Raw genomic sequence first — 27885 nt, 5'->3', positions numbered from 1 at the left:
CGATGATACGATCACGGATGATACGAATTTCGGGATGATACGAATTGTTTTCCAGTCCCGGCCGGAATGCCTATTCTTCCCATGTATTAGAGTTCGGATGGTACGAACGCGTTATCTGGCCTTTACGGATGATACGAATGAGCCGAGGATGCGACAGAGGTCGTTCCCCGTGACGCGAGAGCGCGTGAGTCATGCTGCCGCGTCTTTCGAAAAGGGAGGGCGATCCTCACCACGAACTCCATTACATCATGTAGCGCAATGCAAGCAATGACTTTCCTTTTGGTGGTGGTGGTGGAGATAAGATCAAAGGGATTGGACGGCCCGGAACCTTATCACCTTATCTCTGTTTTGACCTTTTTACCCCTCTCGCAACAATAAACCGCGAAGCTGTGTGACATCGCTCTGGCGGAAAACAGCGACCAGAACCCCAGAACCCAGTGGAGGGAACATATCAGGACATCTAGCAACATTACGCGTCACCATTTCGCAAGTCGGCTTCACCTAACGCCTGCTTGCTTTAGGAGAAGCTCGCTTTAGACCACTGTCGCGCGACTCGCGGGTGAAAAGCACGTGTTACGTCTTTTGAATCATCTCGCGTATTTGGGCAGCATTGGCCAAAAACGGAGACACAAAAGCGTTACAACCGACCTCTTTCATTGACAGTAACGGAAAATGAACAGTCACTGTCTAATTTCTTGCCTCAATTTTTATTTTGGTTTAATTCGTTTGATACGAATTTCGGATTATACAAATTTTTTCCGCGACCCCGTGAGATTCGTATCATCGAGATTCTACTGTAGTTCAATGGGAGAGCTGACGGGAACCAACAATTCGATCGCAATATCAAAGTTATCGTTCTATCGAAGATCGTAATAAACAGGCTCGACTGTAGTTTGAAGTCTCTGATTTGGCATCAAATAAATTGGGACGGACCAGTGAATGACAAGCTTCGTAAGTCGCTTGACAAAAGCCCTGACACAGAGTTGACAAAGAACTCTAAATGGTGAATATGATGTGGATGCAAAATTAGCACTCAGATTTTTGCCTCTCGTCTTTGTACAAGTTGAGCGATCGTTCTCACACTTGAAGAATTTGTTAACGGAGAAAAGACAAAGCCTGGGCAAAAACAAACAAACAGAAAAAAAGAAAGCTTGAGATGTTCCTGACCATAACCTTCAATGCAACAGACTGCTGGTTTTGGTGATGTAAAAGAAGTTAAAATACTCTAAAGCTGATAAAAGCAGAGACGGGTGCACTGTCCCGGTTCTTCAGAGTTTCCTGTCCCACTTTTGTCCCAATTTCAGTAATTTTTGTCCCGCACATCCAGGGTCTAGTCATCGGTGCCCACCGTCTTCCCCCACCCTCTTAACCCATGGTTGTAACATTTGTAACCACCATTAAAGTGTGTTCCTCGTATGTGCCTGAAGTTAGTCATGTAACCTTTAACTAAGTGATAAAGTTTAGGCTATGCGATGCAATGTACACCACACCACTGATCTTCTGCAAAAAAACAGTTGTCAAGAACCATGCTGGAATCTTCTTTCATCGCTTCTTCAACAGGCTGCACGAGTTGCTTGTATGAGAGGACAATTGTCCTCTTGTACAAGTTGTCAGACTGGTAGCCTCCTCGCTCTACTGGTATGTTTCAGCCCCGTTCCCAAAGTGTTTGCCATTTGCTGGTTTGACTTTTCAGAGTGGGTGTCGTGCCTATTTACTGTCCTCTGACTTAAGGTCATGTTCACGTCTACAATATGTTCTTCCGGATTTCCTTTCTATTTCAGCATTATGGCAAATTATTACACGCCCGTGTTTCCAGCATTTCCGACAGATAATGAATCGTGATAACAAGCAAGAAAGCGCTTGGCTCTGCTTAGCGAGGAAAACCACAAAGCTTAATGCCAAGGGTTTACGCTGTGTGTAACATACTGCATCATCAACAGAAGCGTGGTATCAGTAGAGAGACCCAAGAAAAGTTGACTGTTCGCTGTTACTTCTTACATGACCTCACCTGAGTAGGACACGTTAAAAGAATCCTCGGAACCACTTGAATCTCGGCGTCCTTTCAACCTTGAAAACGGAGGATTCTTGATTAGAGGGCCTCGGCCTGGTGGAAGGTGTTCTTGTTGAAAAGGCTGCTTCCGTGGAGACTCAGATTTTGCATCCTCTGTCGAAGATGAGGTATTTACGATGGCGGATGTCAATCTTCCCTCTGTGACAGGAAGTTGAATTTCGCTGCAAGTAGCAAATACATAAGTTGGACAGCCATTCAGTGTGCATCCATATTTCCTTAACTTATAACGATAAAAAAAAAAAAAATCGTGAAGTCGTAAACATTCATTCATTGATTGTTCAGTCTCATCTCCATGAGAACGTGCCAGGTAAAGTAGAATCCCGAAAGGATTGTTTGAATCAAGTGGAGTTGAGTCAAGAGGAGGAACTAAATGGAGCTGTTGTGAATGAACGTACGACAGGGCATATTAGCTGCATGGGACATGTGTCACAGATCAGCATGTCTGTGGACACCAGAAATATGAGATACTCAGTCGTCCAAAATTTTTATGTACGGGTAAGCACCAAAATATTCCAGCATAGAAAATGCTCGTTATACGTGGCTGCATTCAGATATTCAGTCACGACTCTGTCAACACCGTTTGCAAGACAACCCAATTGTGAATGTCAACATCAGCTGTCGCTCGTGCATTTTTGTTGTCAGTGTTATCAACGCGAATGGCCTTCGTCCCCTTAAAAATCCACTGCGCGTAGTCAGGCGTGGGCTGATAATCTCACTCGAATAAACTGTTATGCGCGTTCATATGTTCGGATTACCGTGCATTTCCACCCATTCAAAAACACATGACTCTGACAGGACCCTGTTTGAATTAAGAGACTTCAAATTAACGAAATTGCACTGCAATGTGATAAAAGTGGACGAAACATTATATTTCGTAAACACATTTTATTTTGCATAGAACAAAATCTGAACCAACATGTTCATTTCGTTCTCGTGACAAGGCCTTGGCAGCTAAGAGGGGATGCTGTAAACTGTGCTGCAGAAACTCTGTTGCCTTCACTTCTCAGTTTCGTCGCGAAGCAATGACCGTTGGAAAGAAGCTAATGACTGTACGCAGGCTGCTACCGTTAAGGCCGTACTGCAAAGGCAAGTGCTTGTAAATCCTCTGCAACTCTGAGTCACGAGTTGGAGAGGAGGTGCGAGCGCGTGGCAGAATAACAACCCCATGACCATGGAGAGAGGAAGAGAGGAGTATGAACGCGCCAGCGCCAGTTTCTGCCAGTTTCGTTTCGCGGTTGCACCTTTCACCTTCGACTGCACCAACATCCGCGAATTGGTGTTGCCCTGAACATTGCTATGGCACAGTGCAGACAGTGCAAGACCCTCACACTGAAACAGAAGGATGCGTCCATCGAGGAAGTGGAAAAGGAAGGCAAGACAAGGACGACCATCGCAAAAGAGTTTGGCATCCCTTTGTCCACACTTTCCACAGTCCGGAAGAACAACGAGAATGTCCTTGATGGCTTCCAACAGAGCCTTTCAAGTAAGCGAAAACGGTGCACAACTTGAAAGTTCCCGGACGTGGAAGCTGCGCTACTGCTGTCGCTGCAAAACGCCAGGGCCGCAGATCTACCGGTGTCATGATCAACGATGATGGAAGACGCCGTCGCCTTTGCCCTGCAGATGGGATACACGAATTTTGCCTGCAGCAACGGATGGTGTGACAGTTTTAAAACCAGGAACAACGTGGTGCCCAAGACCACACATGGCGAAAGTTGGGCGGTTCATGGAGCTTAATAATAATAATAATAATAATTGGGTGTTTACGTCGCGAGACAACTGAGATCATGAGCGACGCCACAGCGGTAGGTCTGTGGATTGCTTTTGCCCACCTGAGGGTTCTTTAATGTGCGATGAAAGCTCATCACACGGCACCCCGTATTTAACGTCCCTTGCAGAAGACGGCGTGTCTAAGCAACTCGTACCCTGCCACCAAGTTGCTGGCGTCCTCGGCCGGGTTCGAACCCGCGATCTCGGGATCAGAAGGCGAACACGCTACCGACTGAGCCACCGAGGCCGGTAGTTCATGGAGCTGCAGCGGCAAACTGGCGAAATCACCGGCTCGTCGAACTGCACCACTCATACAGTGACAAGGACATCTTCAACCAGGATGAAGCAGCTTTGTTCTACAAGATGCTACTGAGCCGAACCTTCGCATCAAAGGGCGACTCTCGTATGGGGGCAAAGGGAGCGAAAAGACAGGATCACGCTTCCATTTGGAGCCAGGGCAGCTGGCGAAGAAAAGTTGCCCCTTCTGATCATCGGAAAGGCACGCAACCCAGTGTGCTTCAGGGACGCGTGGCTACCGAGAGATGCACACTATAGGCGAACAAAATCGCTTGGATGACAGCAGCTTTATTGTAAGAGTGCACTGTGGACCACAAATCTGCGAGGGACAATCACAAAGTGTTCTTCATTATGGAGGATTGTCCCGGACATGGCGAGACTGAGAACTTTGATGCCATCAGATTGTAGTTCCTGCCCCCAACGTGACATCCGTACTACAGCTGATGGACCAAGGTGTAATCGAGATCTCGCGAAAGCTGTACAGGAAGAGCTTACTCTATCGTGTTTTGCTGTCATACGACAACGGAAAGGCCAATGAGGTTGACGCATCTGATTCACAATCCCTGGGTGCAGGTGCCTACAGTATCCGTTGCGAACTGTTTTCCACATGGCGGCTTTTCACGTGCTGCACGTTCACCAGAGCCGCATGTTAAAGACTCGAGCGAGTGCGATGAACTTTGCAAAGATGTGGTCCACCTTACACCTTACTGAAGAAAATGACATTGACGAATGCGTAAATTTTGAAGAGTATGCGCTGTATGATGAAGATGTTCCGGTTACAGGTGATATGAGCTACGCGGGATTTGTTCGCGCAGCTTCGAATAACACGAACGAAGTAGATTCCCAAGAGGACGTCGAAGAGCCACGAGAGGTTCCGACTGCGGCGGAGACGAGGAACATGCTGACGCTGCTTCGCGACAGATTTGAGTGTAGCAGTGGAGAAGGTTGCCTAATGCGGTGCGTGGAGGTACTGGAGGACGCGCCTTTGGCACCAGACACTAAACAAACAAGGATCACAACGTTGTTCAGTGTCAGCTGACAGCGATCAAATAAATAATTTATGAAATTACCAGCTATTTAAGGTAAGCATGGCTGTTTTTTCTTGCACTGGCCACTGCCACATGTTGAAAATTTCGGTATCACGCTCATCTGGAAACCCAGTTGACTCGAAAATTTTCCCGGATTTTACGACTTCAAGTTAACGATGATTTACTGTACTGTAACTGCCAAATGTGAAAAAAGAAACCTGAAATCCAGGGATATTTTTCTATAAAAACCTGGGATTTCTGGATGCCATTTCTTGCCATACGGGATTACAGTAATGCTGCACAGCCAAGTAAGAGGTGAATACCTTACCCTTCACCTTTCTGGTCACTGGATGTCTCCTGTTGTTCTGAGGAGGCTTCATCTGTTGCAGCCAAGGCCTGTGATGTCTTGAGAGAGATAACTGCCTTATCTGAAACAGTAGCAGAATGCAACCACTACATGAAACTGAAAATGGAACAAATGGAAAAATGGAACATTTTCTTTGTTGAACATCATCACCAAAGATCTTTGGGAGTAAACTGTTTGCTTGGTTTGCTAGATAAATACCTAATACACACAGAGATTGTACGAAAATAAAATTTCTATGTTATGGTGCTTGACTGCTTTTGTGTTCTCTTGTTCGTGTTACTGCTTATTTTCAAGCAAATCAAATGTGTTAATATCTCTCTTGTGTTTTATGTTCTGGTAATGTATAGAAATTTTCTTTAACGCTATGGTGTACTGGAGTCATTTCTCTTACTAACACAGTGGCTTTGTAGATATGTACGGAACAGCACAGGTTGTGAAATGTTTAAGTTTAGTAGCAAGCACGTGCTTCCAAACCATCATGTGTTAACTAGCCTCTTTCAAGTAGCCAACCCACATAAGCGATACAAGCAGAGAAACGCAAATTTCAATCCTGTCTCAGTGCACCTAGAGCACCTAACTTTTCCTTTCACCTGTTCCGCTCACAATCATCATTTGGAACTAAATTATGGCAAAGCAAATGCGAAATTACAACACAAAAACAAGGTTCACGGGAAAATTAGTGAGTTACGCGAGTGATTTTCTCGATTCCAAAAGGTTTCCTTCGCCCATGCAGGCATCAATGAGTCAATTAGAAAAGAGAGAGCAAGTAACACACTCCGTACACACATGGGAGAAAATGAAAGCCATAGAGGGCACATGTATGTACACAAATGTTATTTATATTTTTATGAAATGCAATGCAAAACATGCCCACATGTATAAGTAATATGAATATTTTGCATACTCCTCGATGGTGCAGCCTTTAACAGAGCAACAGCTTGACGCTCCAAGGTGCTCACGGCAGTTTCTTCACTATTCAGCCGTTCTCGCCAGTTTAAAAGATCCTGGACGTTCTTCCTACGTTCTTCCAGGTGTTGCTGCCATTCCTTCAAAACCCTACAATTGCGAGCTAAAATAAGTATGTATTTAAAACTACGTATATGCACGTGAACATGATAAGAACACACTACGGAAGACTCCTTTAGGTGTTCTTTCTAGCAATCTAGGGCCAGAAGTCTTCGGGAAATATCTTCTGAAACTCAAAGTAGTAAAAATCCAGGGTTGTGCTTCAACAGATATCTATTCGTGCAAATTCAGGTTGAAAAACAGCATGCATGAATGCTCAAGAGCAGGAACCAGGATTTTGCTCAACGATAAGAACATGAGACGCAGGAGAGTGTCTCTAAGTTGATGTTAAAAAAAACTGCGCTGGATTGCGTGCACCCTGATAATTTGGACCTTGAGCAGCAGCATAAGCAAAAGCAGTTGGCACAAGATAATCATCCAGCATGAACCTTCAGTCCAGGAGATATTGTTTTCGCTAAGAATTTCTCAAATGCGGGACAACGTCGGAGGCTGGGCGTCAGATCATGCACCGGGCCAATATCCTATCAAGTACTGTTGGATGATGGGTCTCTGTGGAAATGTCACGTTGACCACATCGGGAAGCAGCAGTGATCCTGTCTGAGGAGTTCTACTCGACAGACTCGAAGACCTGACTATTTGAGAGACTATATTTGAAGGGAAGAGTGTTATATATATATTGTTGCGTATTATTGTGATTATCTGCTGCGTAATCTAAGGGATAATGAGCACTTTCATGAAAGGCTCTCTCTAGGGGGTGTTACCCACAACCACAAAAGCATGTAGCATGCGCGGGGATGCATTCATTCTAGTCCGGTTCAGGTAGGCAGTTGATGCCTGTACCACTTGTGCATTGCAGCCTAGAGCCCTGCATGGGCCGACAAACATGTTTCCGAGAGTAAGGCTCACGCAGCTAATTCCACGCAATGGAGGACTAATTATTTCATATTGTCACACGCTTGCATCATTTGACCCTATATAACATTCTCAAAGCCACTTTACATTGCTCCTGACTCGTCACGTTTTTCACAAACACGTTCGCAAAGCTTGGTGAGAGGGGTAAGGATTGGGAGGAGTTTGTGGACGGCATCCTCTACATCTACAAAAACTTGGCAGTGTAATGGTAACGTGCTCCGCGTGCATCCTGGATTTAATTTGGTCTCGTGCTATTGTGGTGTCAAAACGACAGTTCTTGTATGTTTGCGACTGTGTCTTCTCCTCTTATAAATGTACTTATAAATTTTTGCGATAAGTGCCAGAAACGCTTATGTCACGTCTGGAAATACTGGCTGGGATGCACGCGCTGAGTCACCGGGCCGGGCCGCATAAAAACATTAAGGTTCGGCCTTGGCCGGGTCACGCCCGGAAAAGTCGGTCCGTGCAGGGTTCTATTGCAGCCGCTATGTTCCTTTGTGGAATAAATATGTTTCTTCTCTTGTACTCTGCCTGATTCGAGACATAGCAGCAAGATGGTAAGCAGGCGAATTCTGGGGATTGTTCGATGCTTCTACTCTATGTTTTTGTTGATGTACGACATCATGCACATTTGTAATGTCTCGTCAGGCCTTTGAACATATTGCAAACAACAGAAGGTATGCTTCTCAATGCCACAGAGCAGATCAATTGCACGCGTCCTCAGGTTTGAATACTTGTGGTTTCGTTCCCCTGAAGCTCCCATTTGCTGGAACATGATCCTTGACATACTGCCGAAACTCTGGTTTAATATTCTCATTGTTGGTCACCATTAAAAACAAGTCCCTGTATGACTCAAGTTCGAATCTAGGACCAATTGCGACAGACGTTGATCCTCATGGTCAGTGGACACTATATCAACAGCTGTGTTGAATTCGCAGCTTTCGGGAGTTGGCGGAATAAAGCCTCCTTTCAGAAAGCTGTATCGTGGTCTGGTGCATCTCACTCCGTGCTGCGCTCAGAAACTGCACTGTCATAAGCGGTGTTACTTTCAAGTCAGGGATGTGGTCTTCCCCCTTTGTTCCATGTTCGTGCAAAGAAACACTGTCAATCGCACCTTGCTGTGCAATCTTCCCCCTTGAAGGCATATGTTAACATCTTATAAACAGTCCAGTTTCATCACAACTATAAATGTCCCGTTCTTCATACCCGTAAAAGATGTCTCGCTGCCTTCCCAGAGCTGTCCATAGAGGCACTTTCGTCAACAATCTTCCTGTATAACATTTTGTATCGGTCCTTAAAACATTGAAGCCAACCTCTGCATGGCTTGAAGCCCCTTCTTCAAGAAGAAAGACAAAAGTATTGGCTTTCGCGATGAGCACTAGGCCACTGATTGGAATGTTGCAGCTTTGTACGTCAAAAAACCACGTGTAAAGTGCGTCTTGGATTTTTTCGTAGGCTCATTCTCAAATTCTTTTGCGCTTCGCACTCGCATTGGCTGCTTCTTTTTGCAGCTTCTCCTCAGTCTGCAGTATTGTTGATACTGTTGACTGGCCGTACTTTTGCACGACAGACGTCACCCTCGCTTCATGGTGATCATCCTCGAGGATTGCTAACTTCACTTGTAAGTCTATCGCTTTCCATTTCTCTGGAGCGATGGCTGCGACGCCATCATTTACAGAGGTTGGCAGGAAGTGGGAGTAGAAATGTCACCAGAGTACGGCTGACCTCTGGGGTCAGCCGTCGAAGGAACTCCGTCGAAGGGAATTCCCATGCAGGACCTCCATCCCCAAAGGGTAAGATAACTAGAGATACGAGGCCACGGAAAGAAAAAAAAACGAAAATTTCTTGGAAAAAAAAAAGAACTACTTTTCGTTTTTTTTCCTTCTCTCCGGAAAAGTAGCCAATTACTGGCAACAAAATTAAAAAATGTAAATTTTCGTGCCTTCGATGCGTTCGAACCTGCCAACAGTGCCTTAGGTGCCTCTAATTCACCAACAACCACCAACTAAGAGCTCCGTCTGGCTGCTCCAAGCGATCGCCATTGCGTTCACATAATATCGGAGTTCTGGTCAGGTTGTTCCAATTACCTATCGCTGAGTAGACAGCAGTCTCATGGGATGCTCTGCTCCGCATTTATGCCTAGAGGGTGAACACTACTAAAGTTTCTAGCTCATTGTATGCTGTGGCTTGGCTGGCAATGCTTTGACTGAGCAGTAACAATGTATGTTTCCATTTTTTCGGAAAAAAATACGAAAGGAAATGTTTTTTTCCGAGCGATTCAAAATTTCCGGAAATTTTGCATCTCTAGAGATAACTAAGGGTATCCGTGTTATAACTATATATATAAGATAAGATAACTAAGGGTATCCATATAAGAGTAACTGGTGTTCTGTTCCTGACACAAGGCACGACGGCTAAAAGTTGGTCCATCAGGTACTGCTGTACAAGTACACTCAGAATTGCAAACTTTATCATTATGTCCATTCTCAACGTGTATTTTGACGGTAAAAGTACAAATGACTGTTTTACAAGGTATATCGTTGTGCGCAGGTTTCACCGTACTAGCTGAAAATGTTGTGTGTATCTGCTGCAGAGGAGACATGTACAGATACCTTTTTGCGATGGTTTGAAATAAAAGTAAATTTATGCTATTTACTAAAAATTCTGACTCATGTTATGCCTCCTAGAAGTCCGAAAATCGGTCCGCAACTGTCTTTAGTGTTACCCAGTGTTAGAGTACCCAAACCTGTACAAGTGCCTCCCTTGGCTCATTGGCAAGTTTCCCCGAATTTAACCCTGAACCCGAGGCTCTACAAGAGAGCGAATGGATTATGGAACGAAGGATAGAGCAATATACTTGCGTTTTACTGGAGTTTAGAGCTGCAACATCAGGACCTGAAAAATCAGTGAAGGCTATAGTAGTGGGAGAGTAAAAGGAAAAGAACCTGAATGCAACTCACTGTCACATGAAGCAATTTTGGAACTTGATGAAGTGTTCCCTTCTTCACAAGATGAATCAGCATCAGCTTCCTGCTACAAGCAGAAAGAAACTCTTAGTATCTGAGAACAGCTCACTTAGACAGGGTTTGTACAGAGAAATTATTCGAGGGTTTTTGAGGACCCACGTGTCGCAGAATTACATCGGAATAAACATTACCCTACCAACACTGTGAACCATAGGTCAAACAAACACCACTAGTATATCCATCACAAGAATGTCAAGACCACAGTTTCTGGTCTATTGTACCGCTTGCTGATACGATACCAAGCTTGGCAATTCAACGATAGGCTCCGATGGGCTTTTCAGGGTGCAGTAGAACCCTGTTCAAGCGTGCCTGGCAGTGATGCTAAGCAAGTATTACGAGGCGGAAGTACGGCATTACCAAAATCGTACATGCACACCCACGTGTGAATGGGAAACACTTTACAAAATCTGCACAGTCCTTTATTTCATGTCGACTGGTAGAAATTTGTTACACTATTTTCGCCTGCTGGCACACCACGCATTTCTCCTTTTTCGCTGTACACCTTTGCCACACACTTTCCCCCTTTTTCAGTTTATGAAGGTCACGCCTCAATTAGTTTGTCTCTCTCTCCTCTCATTGTCAAAGGCCAAATCCAGCCCACTAATGCTATGGCCTCCGAGGTCTTCTGGCCTTTTTGGACACAGTAGAACCAGTAGGACTTCCACATTACTACCAGCAATAGGGTAGGGTATTGGCCCTGACAATGAAACTTTCCAATCATCATCATAGAGTAAAGTTGTTCCTTTCACTAGCTAGGCAGAGAGGAACAAGCTGAACCTTGCTTTCATGCGAGGGTTTTCTTTTCCTTCTCTCGTGACATCACACTTTGAAAGGAGGATTGCTTGGCTGTACCCATGAGATAATGCGATAACTGGCAACGTGCTTGACACCTTCACTCACAGTCTCTGTAACCCGTATGCAACCAAAATGGCAGTCAATATGACGGGACAACATGAAAACAGTACGGAAAATGCAACACATATGCGAAAACTACTGTGCCCTAAGCGGTTGTTGAATGGATTTGGTTTAATGGCACCCCTGTCGCGAACTCAGCTTGAGTACTTTTAAAGCGGAACCACGGCTTACGTGGGTACGTTTTAAAGAGGTTTTACCGTAATATCTCTTGGTGAGAACTGGCATTCTACTCCTACAGGAGACTGCGGAAATATAATTAGAAAATAGTGAAGCAACTGATTTCTCACACTATCCTGCCGCTGTGGGTTGGCCGTGATACTGGGAAGGTACGCTTTGGGGGAATATTCGCTTACTTTAGATTAATATGCGCCAATGTCACTATCTGCTAATCATGTGAGACACAACTGAACAGAAAGACCAGGTGGATATAGGTGCACGTGCAGATGAGCGCAATGCCAGTTTTGCCACCAAGAGTTGCCAGACGACATGCCAGAAAAAATGCTATCAGACAGTGCTACAGTCAATAACACGAAGAAACAGCGCAAGGGCGGGACCGGATGCAGACAAAGGAAGCACTGACTAGCAACTAAAACTTTTTGGCACGAAAAGAAGCCAAGAAAACAGGAAAAACACATGAAAGGGCTTAGCGATTAACGTACCATTATCTCTCGGGGGAGGAGGCCAACCGAGGGCACATTTATCACCTCTATTATGAATCGGAACTGGTTCGGAAATTTATCTGGCTCTATCTTGATAGCATCTTAACGCAAGTATGCCTTTAAGCGAAGGCAGGCGTCCGCAATCGCGACAATGAATGGTTAAATTGCTGCCAGTGTTTGAACCAAGTAAACCAGTGTGCTCCTGAAATCTGTCATTAGCACACCGTCCAGTTTTACCAACATAGGTCTTCCCACAGAAGCGGCATTGGACGTAAGGTATGATATGTTTTTTGTTTAAAATTTAAAAGTTCCTCCAACGTTGACCCGTCGACACAATATGCCTAGCTCATTATGCGCCGTAAACATCACACAGACACCAACTGACCCAGCAGCCTTCTTCATGTTGCGTGAGACCTTGTGGACGTACGGAATAGCTGCAACCCTTGACTGCCGTCTACCCGTTTTCCCTCTCCTCTCAAGAGGACCTCCGCGAGTCCGCTGATCAACTGGGTGGGGAACCCCACAGCCTCAAGTCTCCGAACCTGTGACTGAAAGCTGGACTGCACTTGGTGAGTGCACGAACGCATCAGAGCACTTCCTATGGCTTCCAGGGCTATGCCATGCTTGACCAACTTCTAGTGCACCGACGTGGGGTAAACTACTCCGGTAAATACTGGGAACGTTGTAGTATTTCTCTGTGGACAGGGTCTTAGGCTGCTTCAGACAGACAAAAAAGGCAGGTTTGCAGTTCTTTCCACAGATGACAAGCTCTGGATGACAATTTCATCAAGGTGAATATAGCTCCCAATACTGCAGTGAAAAAGGAGCAAGCTAATCTGATGAGACTTGTAGCATCCATGAAGAAGGCCAATGCACTTGGCCTAAATGTGTTTTTCACCATCAAAACACACAAAAAGGGGTCCACGCTATCGTCTCGGAGTGCCATACGTGGCAGCAACAATCCACAACAGAGAGAGGGCACAGACAAGCTGGTTCATGATGACAAGGATGCAACCCGAGGCAGGGAAATAAACCACAGACAACAAATTCCTCAGACACAGCAACAAAATTTAATAGCGAAACCGTCACTTATATACACAACAACCTTCGGGAAGGGGGTATGGGCACAAAGGAGTGCTTGCTGACCCAATGTCCACGTGAAGCTATCTCTAAGGATTCCCTGAGTAACCTCCACCACAAATTTCTTTCTTTACACAAAACTTTGGTTTCGGAGAAAATTGGTTGACAACTGTTGTATTCATAGGCTGCAAGAGCATAACCTAAATACGGGGAACAATCACATTTCTAATGCACTTGTAGCCCACGTGCGTGAATGCAACAATTGTAAACCTATTTTCTCCTAAACCGAAGTTTTGTGTAAAGAAAGGAATTTGTGGCGGAGGTTACTCAGGGAATCTTTAGAGATAGCTTCACGTAGACATTGCGTCAGCAAGCCCTCCTTTGTGCCCATACCCCCTCTCCGGAGGTGGTTGTGTATATACGAGGGGTGTTCAAGTCAAACCGGGACATTTCATTTTTCGCAAAAGTAAAATGAACTTACAGGCGATAAATTAGTTTTATTTTTCAACGTAATCTCCAGCTGCACTAATGCACTTGTTCCAGCGTTTCACGAGAGCTTGGATGTCAGCAGCGTAGAAATCCTTACTGGCGCGTAGTAGCCATGATCGGACCGCATTCTTGACTTTGTTGTCGCAGCTGAAGTGGCGACCCCCAAGGAACGCCTTCAGTGGCCCGAAGAGATGGAAATCTCTGGGGGCGAGGTCTGGGCTGTAAGGGGGATGTGGCAGCAACTTCCAGCCAAGTTCCTGTAAGGTGCGTGTTGTGAGATGCGCGGCATGCGGGCGTGAATTGTCCTGTAGGAGGAGGACTCCTTTGGTGATGAGGCCCGGCTTTCCGAAACTGGAGGTGTTCATGAATGATAGTGTTCAACGTTCCCACGGAAAGGTCCGTCTTTCGAGCCAGTTCGAGACGTGTTATCCGTCGGTCCTTGAGGATCAGGCGCTCCACAAGTTGGATGTTCTCAGGAACTCTGACACTGGGCTCTGAGCCGCCCCGGACGGGATCTTCCTGCACCGATGTACGGCCGTCTCGGAACCGTTTGCACCACTCAAATGCTTTGCTGCGGCTAAGTGTATCGTAGCCATACTGAGCCTGAAGTCTTCTGTGAATTTCAGATGACCTTACGCCTTCATTCAAGGGAAACTTCATGACAATTCGCTGTTCGATGTGCGCGCTCACCTCGTTGTCGGCCATCTTGTCTAGCACGTGTCTTCTGTTTTGCACAAACTTTGGACCACCACGTGGTGAACGCGGAGGCCTGCCGCGTGTGAAAACCACGAAAATGAAGTAGCGCGAGCCATTTGTACACTCAGGAGACAGAAAGTCGCGGCTAAGTGTATCGTAGCCATACTGAGCCTGAAGTCTTCTGTGAATTTCAGATGACCTTACGCCTTCATTCACGGGAAACTTCATGACAATTCGCTGTTCGATGTGCGCGCTCACCTCGTTGTCGGCCATCTTGTCTAGCACGTGTCTTCTGTTTTGCACAAACTTTGGACCACCACGTGGTGAACGCGGAGGCCTGCCGCGTGTGAAAACCACGAAAATGAAGTAGCGCGAGCCATTTGTACACTCAGGAGACAGAAAGTCGCGGCTAAGTGTATCGTAGCCATACTGAGCCTGAAGTCTTCTGTGAATTTCAGATGACCTTACGCCTTCATTCACGGGAAACTTCATGACAATTCGCTGTTCGATGTGCGCGCTCACCTCGTTGTCGGCCATCTTGTCTAGCACGTGTCTTCTGTTTTGCACAAACTTTGGACCACCACGTGGTGAACGCGGAGGCCTGCCGCGCGTGAAAACCACGAAAATGAAGTAGCACGAGCCATTTGTACACTCAGGAGACAGAAAGTCCTGGTTTCACTTGAACACCCCTCGTAAGTGACGGTTTCGCTATTAAATTTTGTTGCTGTGTCTGAGGGAATTGTTGTCTGTTGTTTATTTCCCTGCCTAGGGTTGCATCCTTGTCATTGTGGCAGCAACAGCTTGGGCTCTTCCTGCAGAAATCTCTCTCTGCCCTAACAGTGGATGACCTGTTCCTGGTGAGGCATCCCCATGATGTATCTTCCGTAGCCTAAGCTCATGTGCCTTTCGCACCTTCTCGTTAGATGCCAAGGACTTGTATTATATAATTATATTGTGCCTCAAGAACAGCTCCTTCAAGTTGTCAGTGAGGGCATTCAAGCCTACGGCGACGTCCGCTTCAAAAATGATATTGGTGTGGATGTTCACACTTTCTTTAAGATACTGGGCACTTACCTAAGTTGCCCCTTCATTGACTTTGATGGTGCTGGTGTGTACATTCGGTCGAGTCTTGCACACGGCCTCAGTGACCTTCTGTTGGCACGTTTCAACAGGACACTTCATTTGGGCCTTTGTGACCTTGGGATCACCAAAGTTTTTCAGTACGCTGATGGTTATTTGATTATCTTGGACTGTCACGAGCAGGATTTGAGTGGGAGAATCAACGTGTCACGACTACATTCAGTGATATCCTCTCAGTGTTCACTCTGACAAGAGAACTGCCGGCTGAAGGCAAACTTGGATTCCTTGTCACGGAGACCGTTGCGGAACCTCATCATCTTTGCTGGGCATATGCCTTGCGCTCGAGGAAGGGCCTTCTACCTTTTTCGTCGGCACACTAGACGTTGGTCAATCGTGGCATAGCCCCTGAAGACACAGGTAGTGCTCTCATGCGTTCGCGCACTCACCAAGTGCAGTCCAGTCCTCAGTCAGAAGATCGGAGACTTGAGGCTGCGGGGTTCCCCACCCAGTTGATCAGCAGCCTCGTGGAGGTCCTCCTGAGGGGAGAGTGAAAGTGGATAGACGGCGCTCAAGGGTTGCAGCTATTCCGTACGTCCACAAGGTCTCGCACAGCATCAAGAAGGCTGCTGGGTCTGTTGTTGTAAGTGTGGTGTTCGCACCCAGGGGAAAAAATGAGCTGGGAAGTCAACTAGTACCAGTTCGTTCCCAGTTTAACTGGTGGTCAACTGGAACCAACTGGTAACAAACTGGTGGCAACTGGAAAGTAAACTGGTACCAGGTCAAGCTGGGCTGGCGGCAACTGGAAAGTGAACTGGTACCAGTTCAAGCTGACTTGTGGCAACTGGAAGTGAAGTGGTGCCAGTTCGAACTAGACTAGTTCACATGTTTGGGGGAAGTTTTGGTTTCGGGGAAGTTTTTCGGGGAAGGAAGGTTTCGGGGAAGATGTTTGGGGGAAGTTTTGGTACCGGGACAGGTTTCCATGAAGATTGCAATACGAAGTTATAGGAACAGTCAGAAAGTAACTTTATAGTTGAAAAATCATATTACAATTTCTGGTAAGGTTCGTTAGGATTAATGAAGCTAATTTGGAATTGTTGTATTTGTGTTTTGCGCGTTCCTGCTCCCGTGATGAACAATGCGTTTACTGTCCATGTGTAATGGTTGCTTGCTTAGCAGCACGCCTGGAGAGCGATTTTTGTTCCTTATGTTGTTACAGTGATGTGTGACATAGATGTTGGTTGTGTAATCTAAAGTCTGTAAGTTACAACACTGTGACAGGACAATGAGCGCCAGAGTGGCTTCACTACAGCCAGACTGGTGTCATAGGATTACAGCTCGACTACAACTGTGGAGACCGCTTTATCGTGAGTACTATGCTGAAGTGCTTTTCCTTGTCTATTATTTAGAAATATTACTTCCGCTAGAAACTCTTCTTTTTTTTCCGCATCACATTCGTGGCACTTGCAAGTGCATGCCGTTTTATGAGAAACATCCGCTTTATGCTAATGTTACTGGAAACTTATTTAATTCTCGTGTTGTTTTTTTCGTTCATTCTCGTGTTTTTAGATCCTTCACACCACGGATGTTCTCGAACCAGCGTAGCGCATTAGAGTAGTACTCATTGCCCCCGAAGGCTGTCAGATCTCTAGTTGAAATGCATGGCTACTGCATAGCAGAAATGTTACGAGATTCGCATACTTTCCGGGGCCTTGATTAGAATGCGATAGTTTGGACTACTGTGATGGCAGATTTTACCAGTTTTGTAGCATAAGGAACCGCAGAACAACAACCTTGTTTTCAATGGTGCATCAATAAACCACCAAATGCCATGTACTGCATAAAATTAGGTAGAGTTGTGTGTAGCTGAAAAGTGGGTAGAAGCACAATGATGACACAATGGAATCTCTTCTTTCAACCACAGCCATAATAGCCATGTTATGCAAATAAATTTATTCGCACGACTGCAGGAGAGCGCCACCGTCGCTAAAAGATTTGCTGCCATAATGTGGGTCCTCAAGTTCTCAGTGTCCACACCTTCGCCCACCATCATATTCACCATAGATTGAGAAGTTACCTGTGAAAGAACTCGGTACGAGTTAAGTTACCATGTGAAAAATGTAACTACAGTAAACCCTCGTTAACTCGAACTCATTTATCTCGAAATATCGGTTATCTCGATTTTTTTTGTGCATCCCGATCCTTGTCGTAATGCTCGTTATGTATTTGGGGCCTTTTGAGTCGAAGCTTTTTTTTTTTGCCAGAGTACGGATACAGTAAAAGCTCGTTAATTCACACCTCGTTAATTCGAATTTCTGGATAATTCAAACAAGCCATCGCGGTCCCGCCAAGCTCCCATACATATCAATGTATAAAGTAGCTCGTTAATTCGCACTCAAATCGGCCGCCCTGCGCATAATTCGAACTTCTCGGGTGCCCCCTCGCGCTGCTGCTGGCAGCCTTCCAGCGCCGCACGTGGCCTAGATAGGCGGTCACCCATTGGGGGAGAGACATAGAGTGGGAGACATTCCTCCTTTCTCCTCTTGAGAAGAGATCCCTTCCCCGCTTCCTCCTCCTCTTTGTTTGCAACGCCTTGCTGAGTAAAGTGTGGACGGCTTCGTTCTCGTGATCTCGCCACGTGCAGACTGCTGCAGCCATGCCTCCGACGTCGTCCCGTGGTAAATACGGATCGAAAATGCTGAAGGACAAAGTGGACATTCTGCGTGAAGTCGACACTGGAAGGATCAGCAAGAGTGACATTGCGAGAAAGTACGGGATACCAAAAAGCACGCTGTCGACATACATCCGAAACCGCAAGTCCATTGAAGACTTCTACGAAAGTAAGGATTTCACCCCCGAGAGGAAGAGGCTTCGACATGCGAAGCACCCCGAAATGGAGAATGCCTTGATCGCATGGATTAAGGAGATGCGAAGCCAGGACGTTCCCCTAAGTGGTCCAATAATTATGGCGAAGGCGGCGGACTTTGCACTCCGGTTGAACATCGAGGACTTTACAGCATCTGATGGATGGTTTCACCGATTTCGGGAAAGACATGAACTTGTGTTCCTGAGAGTGTGCGGTGAACGTGGCAATGTTAGTGCGGAAACTTGCATGTTGTGGAAAAACGAACAGTTGCAGGACTATCTGAGGAGATACTCGCCGGACGACATTTTCAACGCAGACGAGACTGCTTTGTTTTTCAAACTTCTGCCGGACAGAACGATCACCTATAAAAAGGACAGCTGCACGGGCGGAAAACGCAGCAAGGAACGCGTCACGGTGATGGTGGCAGCGAACATGGCCGGGACGGAGAAACTTCCCCTCTTCGTGATCGGGAAGTTTCTGAAGCCGCGGTGCTTTAAGAACATCCGAACGCTGCCGACGGAGTACGCTGCCAATGGAAAGGCGTGGATGACCGCCGATCTCTTCAAGCGATGGCTCACGACGTGGGACAGAAAGCTTGAATTGAGGAACCGAAAGGTTCTCCTCATCATTGACAATTGTTCTGCGCACAAGATGCACGTCGAACTGAAGGCTATCGAATTAGCTTTCCTGCCAGCAAATACCACCGCGATTTTGCAGCCAATGGATCAGGGTGTGATCAAGAATATGAAGTCGTTTTATAGACGTCATTGTTGGAGCGTATGATCTTGTGCGGTCCGAGCTACACCGTGACTCTGCTTGGAGCACTGCACATGCTGGCGCACGTGGGACCAAGTCACGCCCCGTACTATCGCAAACTGTTTCCGTCACAGCGGTTTCATTGATCAAAGCAGCTCAAGTGCGCAGGACACTTGTGTGCAGGAACTGACTGATGACATATGGGACCAGGAGAATGTTCCTACAGACATGCATGAGGAGGCGCTCCAAGGCGTGCGCTTCTCTGATTACGTTGACGCGGATACCGCTGCGGTGGTCTGCGGTGTTCGGAGTGACGAAGACATCCTTGCGGAAGTGTCGGGCCGACAAGAACCCGAGGAGGAAACTGAAGAGGATCAAGAGGTCGAGGAAACGACAGTGCAACCGTCCCCATCGCAGGTTTTGGACGCGCTAAGTGTTGCGCGTCAGTTCTTCAGTCATGAAGAAGGCCAAGAAGAGGCTCTTCACCATCTTCGTGCCTTGGAACGCAAGCTGATGGTGCTCAGATTTCGAGGGCACAAACAGCAAGCGATCACTAATTTTTTTCGTCAATAAAAATCGTAAGCTTTACTGACCTTACCAATGCTGTTTTTGACTGTTTCCTTTTATCTTTAGTTAGTTCGAACTTCGTTTAATTCGAACTTTTTTCGTGTCCCCGCGGGATTCGAATTAACGAGCTTTTACTGTATCTCGAAATTCCATCACCGGTGGGTTAGCGTACCTACGGCTGATAATGTGCATTCTTCGGTCCCCCAGGCTAGGTCAAGGTCCTAGTGACTCGCGCGCCGCTAGCTGTGGCAGGCAGGCTACACTCCCCTTTCCACCCAACATCACTCCTCCTCCTCTGCATTCGTCCGAGCGTCTCAGTTTCGTTTCATTTTTTGCGGCGTGATGGCTGAACAACGCAGATCGAAGCCCCCGACTTTGGAGTGGAAGGTGGCACTTGTCAAAGGCCTGGCAACAAGTTCATTAACCCATTATTGTGAACTGTTTCATTCATGCGGGTTTCTGGTCTTCCACCACCGTACTAGAGCTAGCATACTAGTTCAGTGGCTGTACAACGACGTGATGCGCCTCGCATGTTGTGGGGAGAGTGACTTGGAGGACTTGAACATCGAGGACTATGCGCTTTACGACGGCAATGTCCCAGTACCAGTGAACTGAGTGATACTGAAATGGTCGAGAGTGCCCACGGTAGTGACGTGCCGGAAGGATCGTCAAGTGCGTTGCATTGAAGTGCTTGAAGATACTTTCTTGTTCCCAGACGCGAATGCTAAGCAGATTGCTATTACGGAGTTATTCCGTCTCAGATGATGTTAAGAAATAAATGGCTTCGGAATTGTTCACGAGCCGTATTACTGTAGGAACGCATTTTTTTTAACGTTTCGTAACATAGTGCATTGTGGTAACATCGTGGCAACGTAATTTTTGTTGTCCGCTTAACTTAAAACCCTGCTTATCTCAAAATATTTTCCGTTTTTTACGACTTTATCGAGGGTTAACTGTAAGTTAATAACGAAGTTCTTTAGCCTGAAATGTAACTCGCAGTTACTGAGTTACTAAAAAAAAATGATGAGTTACTTCTAAGTTACTTTGGACACAAAATAGAACTACACAGGTGCAGCGCGCGTGAGCAGTTGAGTTAGACCTTGAGCTGCCTGCGGAGGAGTGCGAAACGTTTAGATCATTTTCATTTATGTCCAACAATTCGAACGCTTTGCATCTTACCCCCGTGGCCACACAATGGTTCAGCTTCATTTGATCAATGGCAGTGGCTCTTACTTCCTGAATAAAATACTGTCACTGATTGAGTATCACGTTTTATGGCATAAAATACCATGAAAGCAGCAGCGAGAAAGCAATAGAATATGTGGACCTGAGGGAAAAGCGAATTAAAAGTAACTTGGAACTTAGCTTAAGTTACTTTGGCAAAGTTACCTGAAAAAGGAATGAGTTCCTCTGAAAGTTGCCGCGACGCAAAAGCACCGAGATAAGTTACAAGTTACCAAAAAAAGGAACTAAGTTACAGTAACGAGTTACCTCGAACTCTGATATTCACCATACATTTGCTGTTTCAAAGTTACTGTACTGTGTGAATATTATTTGTTCCACAACGCAAGTAATTTCTATGTTTTCAACGTTAATAGTTCTCACATAGCACATGGCAGTGAGCAAAAAAAAAAAAAAAAAAAAAAAAGGACAAAACTTGGAGGGACCTTTTCGAAGCTAGCGCCCTCTGGAGGAGAGACATCACTGAATGAACTCTAGAGAAAAAGCTGAAATTTAAATCAGGTACAATCCCACGCTGCTGCCACAAAACTGGCGTTCAAGGGCAGCTTTTCATGATCTCCTGGTTATTCCGAAAAATTTTCAGTTGGTAAATCTGACAGAGTTTATGGCTCCTAGAAGCCTGAAAAACTGATACACGACTGTACAATATTAACAGATGCCACATTTAGGAAAAAAGATAATGTAAAACCTTCATCGCGGCACCAATTTTTCGCGTCCTAACCACAATACACATGTTTGCGTCAGCTAAGTGTTAGGAATTGTTCTAAACTTTACACTCTCGCTAAAATTTGTGGCTTGATTGGTTTATTTCGTGGTACGCCCGAGGCTGCCCGTACGACATTTCACATCTTGTCCTATTCGAAATGTTTACTAGCAGTCAACTGTGCAAATAAAGTTTGCACCTGCAGGAGACTTTTTCAAGTGTCTATCTGTTTAAGATTTTTGCATGCCATTGAAACTCTAAAATATTTACACTTGCGCAATTGACGAAGATTAGTGTCTCGTGAATATCGAAGGTTTTACAGCACCTTGCACAGCATTCATACAACTTGAGTTAAGAGCATGTTCACTTCCGTGGAGAGAAGACGCTTCAGAGTATGTGTGTGATTAGCAAAGAAAAACCAGCTATGTATTTTACCTCATTAGGGTACTCTTCTGGCAATGCTGACACAGGTTCAGTGAGATTAATTTCTGTGCTTTCGTGCGATGAAATTAGAGATGGGAGATGACTCGATGGCTCTGAAAGAAGTACTTATGTTAAAGGAGCAATGAAATGACGCATTGCTTCACCATAGTGCATTTCACTCAATGCTGTCTCGTCAGCACGCAATTTCAGTTGTGCATCATGGCGTGATCCACTTATGAAGGAGAGACCCCATTCATATAGTAGAGGTCACCAATGGCCATTGTTCTTGCACAAGAGCGCACATTATTTATTGCATGACCTGCAGTAGCCAAAAATGAAACTGCTACTTTAAGCAAAAACTATTACAGAAATATTTTCATGTTTCAACAGCAATGAGACAGGTTTCGACATAAGGAATTAACAAAATTTTTAGCAACCCTGGACCATACGACTATATAAAATACATGCAGTGGTTTCCTAGAGAGTCAAAGCATCATTTTTTATAAATGTGAGAACGTCTTTAAGGTTGGTTTGGAAGCCAGGTCAAAATGTACGATGCAACAAAATTATGCCCAATTTTATGATGCGATAACTCGGTGAGCAAAGAACAGATGGCAACCAACCAGCTAAATCCAGGAGGACTCGCTGTTGGGCACATTGGTGACTAGACATGAATAGACACGACGGAAGCAGAGAAGACGGGACAGGGAAGAGACATTGTGGCGGCTGACACAATCAATGATGATGTGAGCGAGACAGAAATAGAGGGGTATGCGTGCCTTGCGGGCAGTCTACCTCGCAGACACGTAAAGCTAGGACATCGATCAAGGTGTCATTAGAAACCGCTTGAGAGGTTCTACCTGGACCGTAAGCAATATCGAATTCAATAACAATAACCAAAATTTTATAAACTTGCAAAGTTGATATATCGAAATTTTGCCAGAATGTCGGCATATATGGAACTAATATAAGAGCTTTAATGTATGGTGTTGATTAAAATTTCTTTTTAAAAAGATACGATCAAAATCGAAGGAAGCGGCAATCAGCAGAAAAGGGGGGCGGGGGCTCGAGAGGAACCCAAAAAGGCTCCAGAGTCCAGCCCTGAGCGATCGAGGATGATAAGGAAGCACCAAAGATTAGCGGTGGAGGATAATGCGACTGCCGGCGCACACAACGAGCCACTCTTGAATAAATGAATAAGGTAAATTCTAACACTTATATGACTTCAATAAGGCAGATGATAGTTCTATCTTAGACATACTCTCATGGAACGATGATAGATTTCTCAGGATGTCTGTGACTGAGAATGAAGACATCAATAGTCTATATCAGCTTTTCAAAACCCATTTTTGATTGCATAGAAAAGTTTGTGCCCGTAATGTAAAAGTTGGTAAATAGGCGAAATCCCTGAGTCACTTGAAAAGTAATTCATGTGAAATGCAAGTTATGGTGTCTTGAAAGATGTAAGAGACATAATCATTACAGCCTCAAGTTCTGGGAAATATTTTCTCCCAAATTCGGAGGGTAAGAATCGGGGAAGTAAACATGTGCTCTGAATTCATGTGAATTCCGGTGGGAAAACTCCCACTATGCTTAATTCAGGGAGACACCGGGCTGTATTACTCAAACAAATTGTACTGGTTTGATACAAACAGTGATGTAATTGTGTTTGTTGCCAAACAAGCTAATGCGTGTTCCTACAGATGTTTCAGTTTCCCAGGTAAAAAACGGCTTTCACCCTAAAATGGCAACCTTCAATTCGGGGTGCAAATTTGGAGAAAAATCAGGTTAAACCCTAAAACTTCAGGCTCTAGTAATCATCAAAACCAACAAATCTCCTTACAACTTTCTGAACAGATAAGTGAGATACTGCAACACTTAAAAATGCTAGTGAAAGCTCGAGAGAAAAATACCAAACTGCTTTGTTTGGTTAAATCCGGGAAAATTCTGGTGATTTCTTAAGCCTAAAACTGACAAATCAACTAGTATGTACTGAGCTAGTATGTAATGTAATGCAACTAACATGTAACTCTTATGTAATGAAACAGTTTCTCATGATATACAAATTGTAGCTGGTCAGCTCAATGCATACTTCCACTCGGTATGTATCAGAGACGACGGATTATCACCCATTTTTAATATCTCAAATCATCACAGCGGTATTCAAGATGTGGAACTTCAGAAGCTGGTGTATTATCCTGAAGATATACCAAATGCATTTACTAAACATTATGCTTTAGGGATTGCCATATATCTGTTGGTCATTTTTTATAAGTCACTTCAGACGAGAACTATACCTAGACTATAAACGTGCAAAAGTTAGATAAATATTTAAAAGTGGGAACAGGGTACTTCACTGTAATTACCGGCCTATTTCTCTCACTTGTACCTTCTGTAAAACGCTTCAACATGCTGTATGTAAACACATTAATGACTTTCTAGAAGGAAATAACATCTGATCAAATTTTCAACGTGGCTTCTGGAAAGATTATTCAACTGTCGCACAACTAGTTGAAACAGTGCACAATTTTGGTGCAGAACAGGACAGAAAGGGAAAGATTGATGTTTTTTTTTTTAATCTTCGAAAGCATTCGATAAGGTGTCACATTCAAATTACTTTCTAAACTAAGTGTTATTCTAAAAAATCACAGACTGGTTAACTAGATATCAGCTTACCTCTCTTCTAGATCACAGTATGTACAAATCAATGATGTCACATCATCTAAATTACCCGTTGAATCTGGTGTCCCTCAGGGGTCAGTTTTAGGACCATTGCTCTTCCTTATTTATGTAAACGATATTGTGGGCAATCTCTCGGTTCCTATCAAATTGCACGCAGACGACAGTATTCTGTATAATAATTTAGAGTTAATTACAGAATACCTTAAAACATGGCAGATGAACATAAATATTGAAAAGACTGTATACATGAGCATAACAACGAAGAAAAGGCCTTTACGTTTTACATACTCAGTTATGTCCCAACCTTTGTAGAAAGTTACTAAACACAAGTATTTGGGAGTGACGTTTACATCTGACTTTAGTTGAAACGCGCATAATAATGTATCTTCGTCTGCAACAAGTAAACTTTATTATCTTGACGTTTTTTATGGGGGAATCAGCAAGTGAGACCCAAAACAACGAAATGTTGGATTTCATTTGGGCAATCCCAGAATTGCGCTGGGAGGCTGAACCCATTGTGGACGCACCTCTTATGACGAAAAGAATGCACTTTGCGAGTCAAGGTATCTAGCATGTGGCCACTTATCACATTATCCCTTCGGTAAAGCCGAGCATTTCAAAGTGTAAGGGCAGGATGAGGTTGGGAGAGCTCATGCAGGAAGACTGGCCCTACCATCAACTTCTTCCCCCTAATGCCTAGCCAATGAAGGTGTGGTCTTTATAAACTGGGAAAGGGAGGAAGGCACTGGAAAACATGCGGCACACCAGCAAGCGAAAATAACAAACGAAAAATGTTAATCAGCGTGAAATACGGACTGTGCAGATGTTGTGAATTGCCTCTCGAATAGTGTTTTCCATCCATCGGCCAACACATGGGTGCGTATGTGCTATTTTCGGTTATGCCCTAGTACCGCTCTGTTCGTACTTTTGTGCCACCATCAGGTATGCCTTAATGAGGTTCTACTGTCACTAGTGGCCAAAAAAAGCAGTCTGCTACTGTACTTCTCGATGAAACTTGGGTGCTCTGCAGTCAGGAAAAGGCAATTGCACTCCTCGGCTCTATAAAATTACGGTGGCACGACAGATTGCCTGTGATGTATAGTGGGCGCATCGTGTGGATGGAAAGCTTTCAAAGGTGGCGTCTACAGAAGACAAGTCATCCTGGCAAGAGAAGGCACACACGCGAGACATCATGAGGGAATCAGCATGTGAGACGCAATACAACGAAATGTTGAATTTCATTTGGGTAATCCTAGAATTGGACCGGAAGGCTGAACCCATTGTGGACAGAACTGAGAAGGTGACACGGATTATGAATTGATGCCACCTTCAACAGCCTAGGACGGCCATCATGTCAGAAGGCATAGGCAATCCTGTATTCGTTCCAATGTATAAAACCAGTACAAAAAAGTTATTATTATTATTATTATTACAGTCGAACCTCGTTAAAACGAAGTCGGTTACAGCGAATTTTCGGTTATTACAAAATTTTTTCTTTACTTGGTTGGCCATGCTTTGGTCCTATGGGGATTTTTTTTCTACAACGAAGTAATCTCCTCTATTTTCATCGCATCCTCGGTTATTGCGAAGTTTTTGCCCCGAATTTCTTATTGCGGAATGACTTATCCACGGAGATTTGCGACGCCGTGTACGTGTCACCGATGAGACAAATGAGCGATCGCGTCCTGGCCTGGCGCTCCGCCAGCATTCTCTCGCTTCCTCCTCGCCACAACTCCACCTCCGCACCCAGTCCTCCTCCACCCACTTGACCACATGTAACCTGATTCATTCCCTTCTGGCAATGTGGACTACGTGGGTACACCTTCGGCTGGTACGCCATATCTCGCAAACGGAAAGCGTTGTCTTTGGAAATGAAAATGCGATTGAGATGTTGTTCGGGCCGTGGAACGAAGTCACGCACACCACCATCCGAAACTGCTTTGCGAAGGGAGGGTTCGCGGCCATCGCGGAGGAAGTTGACACGGAGGCGACATCGGTAACAAACGAGGCTAGGCACCAAGTGGAAGCCAGCGTGTGGAAGCGTCTGCAAATGGTGGAGAAGGTGCCATTTTGTGTCGGCCGACGACGGGCTCGTGGTGGCAGCTGAGCTATCGCAAAACACGATGATTGGAGATGACGCAATCAGTGATGACGACTGCGGTGACAGCGAAAACGAAGGCACGGAGAACTCTCACGTAACAAGTGCCGAGGCGCTTAGCATGGTGCGAACATTAAAGGACTTCCTCTTGGAACATCCGACTGCGTCAGAAGCAGATGTTTGCAACGGACTTCGTTGTCTCGATAAGGTGAGCGACATTGTTGTGCGCAACGCTATCGCGACGAGGCAACAAGTGATTACAGATTTTTTCAAATAAAAATGCTTTTTTGAGTGCTCATTTTGTGTTGTAGCCTGACTGTATCATACCACAACGTGGCGCACGCACTTGTTAGCAGCTTAGTGGCAATCTCCTACAATTTCTGGAGGTATTCTTTTAGTACGAATTTTGGATACAACGAACAAATTCGCGGTTCCCGTGAGACTTTGCTATAACGAGGTTCGACTGTATTCAGTTGAAACAGTACTTGCGAGGTCTGTTTCCCAACCCTAGGTGATCTGATGAAGGAGGAAGGATCTGACTACGGGCTAGACCAGAGGAAACTGACAAACCTAGATGCTCGTAGAATAGATGCAGTACAGGCACAGTAGCAACTTGTAGGTTCTTTATATCATGCCCTCAACTCTTTAGTGTATGAGCAAAGCACAAGAGTTCTTCAGGAAACCTCAAGCTCCCGATAAACTGATCATAGTGAAATGACGGAGAACCAGTTCAACTTTCAACATCGAGAGCCGGTAGAACGCTAAAAATATGTAGATGATAATTAAGGCCCTCTGTTTTCTGCTGCGGCAAATTCAAAATTCCGCGGAACTGACTCGTAAATTCCGCAATTTTCTGCGGCAAGCAGTCAACAGCTGCATGAAATGGGAGACACTTTATTTACTTGGATAATGTGGGAACAAAAAATATGTTATAAAATTACAGACTCAAAGCACTGTTGTGGCTCAGCATTACATACATGATATCCTATGTTCTCATCTGATGCTGTCTGTCGCCTGAAATCATTTTATACCTGCTGAAACATCTTTCAGCATTCACAGTGTTCATAGGAACTTTATAGGAAGGAGTTTACAATACATGCCCTGGGGAAGTCTTAACTTCTTGAAGGCAGCCTCC

At 45.1% G+C, this 27885-nt stretch overlaps 1 protein-coding gene across 3 annotated transcripts in view; it reads right to left on the bottom strand.

Annotated features, from left to right (window-relative positions):
• Positions 1–27885, bottom strand: part of LOC135368048 (centrosome-associated protein 350-like) — a 168599-nt gene that overhangs the window by 17657 nt on the left and 123057 nt on the right. For 2 of the 3 annotated variants that reach the window (XM_064601126.1, XM_064601127.1), the window contains exons 22-27: positions 21983–22083; positions 10432–10504; positions 10333–10366; positions 6438–6589; positions 5495–5594; positions 2009–2232 (exon numbers count right to left, since the gene is read on the bottom strand). In XM_064601126.1, the coding sequence (XP_064457196.1) occupies positions 2009–2232; positions 5495–5594; positions 6438–6589; positions 10333–10366; positions 10432–10504; positions 21983–22083 (684 nt within the window). The remainder of the gene's footprint in view (positions 1–2008; positions 2233–5494; positions 5595–6437; positions 6590–10332; positions 10367–10431; positions 10505–21982; positions 22084–27885) is intronic. The other variant, XM_064601128.1, reaches the window with a different exon arrangement.

This window comes from Ornithodoros turicata, chromosome 9 (genome assembly GCF_037126465.1).
Source record: "Ornithodoros turicata isolate Travis chromosome 9, ASM3712646v1, whole genome shotgun sequence".
NCBI lineage: Eukaryota > Metazoa > Arthropoda > Arachnida > Ixodida > Argasidae > Ornithodoros > Ornithodoros turicata.
The sequence above is the reverse complement of the archived record's forward strand: the minus strand, read 5'-3'. Positions and strand labels throughout refer to the sequence as shown.